The sequence below is a fragment of the Otolemur garnettii genome, unplaced genomic scaffold (genome assembly GCF_000181295.1).
Source record: "Otolemur garnettii isolate 467f Iridium unplaced genomic scaffold, OtoGar3 scaffold00310, whole genome shotgun sequence".
Lineage (NCBI taxonomy): Eukaryota > Metazoa > Chordata > Mammalia > Primates > Galagidae > Otolemur > Otolemur garnettii.
In genome coordinates, this window is record NW_003852705.1 from 526,693 (window position 1) to 530,002 (window position 3,310).

The 3,310-nt window shown below is 41.4% G+C and overlaps 1 protein-coding gene across 1 annotated transcript in view; it reads right to left on the reverse strand.

The window, feature by feature from the left end:
- Positions 1-738: 738 nt before the first annotated feature.
- Positions 739-3,310, reverse strand: part of IQCG (IQ motif containing G) — a 40,165-nt gene continuing 37,593 nt past the window's right edge. Inside the window, 2 exon segments of the mRNA XM_012813823.2 lie at positions 739-1,162; positions 2,872-2,973. Coding sequence (XP_012669277.2) covers positions 1,031-1,162; positions 2,872-2,973 — 234 coding nt within the window. The 3' untranslated portion in view covers positions 739-1,030.

Consider the following 3,310-nt stretch of genomic DNA (forward strand, 5'->3'; position numbering starts at 1 on the left):
AAAAAGACTATATTATCCTAACACCCCATTTCTATCTTGTATTTATTATTATTTATATCCCTACCAATTTCTCAGAAAAGTCACAGAAGCAGCTTATCATAGGATATGTGTATTCTATGCCACTGCCACCCCCGGATAAAAACACTAAAGTGATAGCCAGGCATAGTGGCTCACACCTGTACCCTAGCACTTCGTGAAGCTGAAGTGTGAGGTTCACTTGAGGCCAGGAGTTTGAGACTAGCCTGGGCAACATAGGGAGACCCCTCCCATCTCTACAAAAAATTGAAAAATTCATTGAGTGTGGTGGCACACATCTGTAGTCCCAGCTACTCAGGAAGCTAAGTCAGGAGGATCACTTGACCCTAGGAGTGAGGTTGCTATGAGCTATGATGATGCCACTGCACTCTAGCTTTGGCAACTGAGCAAGACCTTGTCTTAAGGCTGAGTTCAAGGCCTGCCTGGGCAATGTAGTGAGACCCTGTTTCTAAATCAACCTGTCACAAAAAAAAGAAAAACAGGACACTAAAGTGATTGTTAATCTACATAGCAGGCAGGAATCAACATTTATTAAAAATTTTACTGCCTATGTATTATGATAGACAACTTGATAAACATCATCTTATAAGTCTCACTGAACACTTTTTGTTCACAAGAGGTTGACAAATTGGATAAAATCAGAATCAGAGACATGACAGGAATTACTGAAAATTTTAATGCATTGCTGTAACCGAGCCCATGAACTCTTGTGGTGAGAAAGCACAAGAAGAATCTTGACAAAGCTACCAGAAATACTTCTTCCCAGCAGAATCCAAAAGAAGAAGAAGTCCTAAATTGATGTTGTAGTCCTAATTCAGGGTTTGAAAACTAATACAACAGGCAAAGTGAAATAAGCAGGCTTTATCTGTGAATGTCTACATAAGAAACAGCCTGCAGGTGAGTTATCTGTAATGGTACAAGGTGCTGCTTCCTCCCTCCAAAGTCCTCATTCCCATCTTCAGAACACCAGAGGAAAGGACAAATGATAACTTGGTCACTTCTTGCCTCTCCGCTTATCCTTGTCTTTGCCTTTACCTTTTGTATCCTTGTTATCATCTTTGTCCCTTGGCAGTCTGAAACCACCAATTTCCCTCCGTACCACAGTGCCTCGCCACCAGGCCTGGAGCTGGAAGACAAAGGGGGAGTGAGTACAACTCACACCTGACAAACTGCATTCTTTCCACATATCGGATAAGGTAACTTCTGTCTGAAGAATGTTCTCTGTCTTAAGGCATCACATCTAGAAGCTAAGAACAAAAGAATGGCCCTCTCTGGGATGTAAAAGTGGCCGGGCAGTTAAAACAGTACAGTGATGTGTATAGGACACACAAAGGGCTTAGGCTGTGGATGCAAGAATGTTATCAAGGAGTGAAAATTTAAAAAAGGAATTAGATGAGACCAATTTTTCCTTCGTACTTAGGGACGTGACTTCCACATTCTGCTTCCCTTTTTGAGGGTACAGGTTCCCCATACCTAATAACCAGCTGATTCCAAAGTAATATATATATAGACCAAAGACAAAAGCAAGCACTTAGTCAAAAATGCACAGATAAGTCTAGATGACTTCGGGGAGCTTGCTGGTGCATGTCATATCTTTAGTGATTGATTAGACGGTCAATTCCCTTACTTTAAAAAAGGATTTATCTCGGTTGTTAGATAACAACTGCTCTCAATACAGTCCAGGCTACTTTAAAATCAGACTAAGCCCTAATGATTAGTAAAGCAAATCTACTAGTAAAAAGAAAACAAAAGTGATCTTCAGCTAGTTCTTACATTTGCACTAAATCCAGGAACCTTGACAAATGGAAAATACCATAGAAGCTTGATAAATACTTACATATATACCTGACACACCTCCTAACAGAAAGCTCAAACTTGGTTTGGGTACCTACCTGGTCCTAAATGTACTTTAAAATTTGCTTTTTCAGTACACCTCCCAATATACAAACCAAACTACCCACTAGGGTCTCAGTCTTTCGAAGGGCCATTCTCCAGGCAACAGTTTCAGTTCAGCTGACATTATTTTTGCATTACAGTCAGCTGACATTATTTTTGCATTACAGTTTTGCTTGAAAATACAGAACCTTTGTAAGGTGACCCAAGGGACTGTAACAAACTGATCAACATGTGGAGGCCTTACTGTACTATTAACCTACATGTGGGGCATGTCTGGGCTATGAAAATTAGCTCAACTTAAGGAGGTGGTCAACTATGAAGGTTCTGCAGTATTTCATATCCTCTGGGACCTACAAGTTTCATGATGACTAATGTACCCAAGTTCACATAAAATTAAAATCTATTTTTGTCTAAGCTGCTGCTTATCCCTTCTACCTTTTTTATAAGCAGCTTTTATCTGAACTCAGCAGATAGTATGGCCTGATTTATAAATAGGATTTTTAAGAAGCAGTAAGATATTAAAAAGAATTGTTCTGTCAAGAGCTGGTTTGAGTTAGAAATAGTAGTCTCACATTTGACCTCTGGACCTAGGTTTTACCTCCATTACCAACCACCTCTTCCACATTAAGAGCAGGGGGTATGGTGGCACCTGTGGTTCAAAGGAGTAGGGCACCGGCCCCATATGCCAGAGGTGGCAGGTTCAAACCCAGCCCCAGCCAAAAACTGCAAAAAAAAAAGAGCAGGGGGTATGTGCTTGTCTATGTTCACTGTCTCCCTGCACTATGGACTGCATTGGCAAATTGCAATAATAACAAAAGGCCACACGTCCTCACAAATCTCCTGTACTGTGGTAGACTGCTCTGTATTTGGCACATGAATGAGGAATGCTTCACACTTCTCAGCGTTAGGCCATTTATGGCACTGATTATAGTTTTCTACCTTTATGATGCTTCTTAATTCCAAGAGATCCTGCTCTATCTTCTTCCTGCTCTTCTCCTTTTCTATACGATCTTCGATGATGACCTGTTCATACTCCCTTATCTGCAAAAGTAGACATTAATCATATGTCACAGTACTCTCTTGGCAGAACTGGAGCCCAGCCAGCCCTGCACTTTTAATATAAAATCTAAAAATAAAACATGCTAAATCTGGCTTGGTGCCCATAGTTCAGTACTTAGGGTGCTGGCCATGTGGACTGGGGCTGACGAGTTTGAACCCAGCCAGGGCCTGCTAAACAACGACAACAACAATAAAAAACAATAGCCAGGTGTTGTGGCAGACACCTGTAGTCCCAGCTACTTGGGAGGCTGAGGCAGGAGGATCACTTGGACCCAGAAGTTTGAGGTTGCTATGAGCTCTAATGCCATGGCACTCTGCG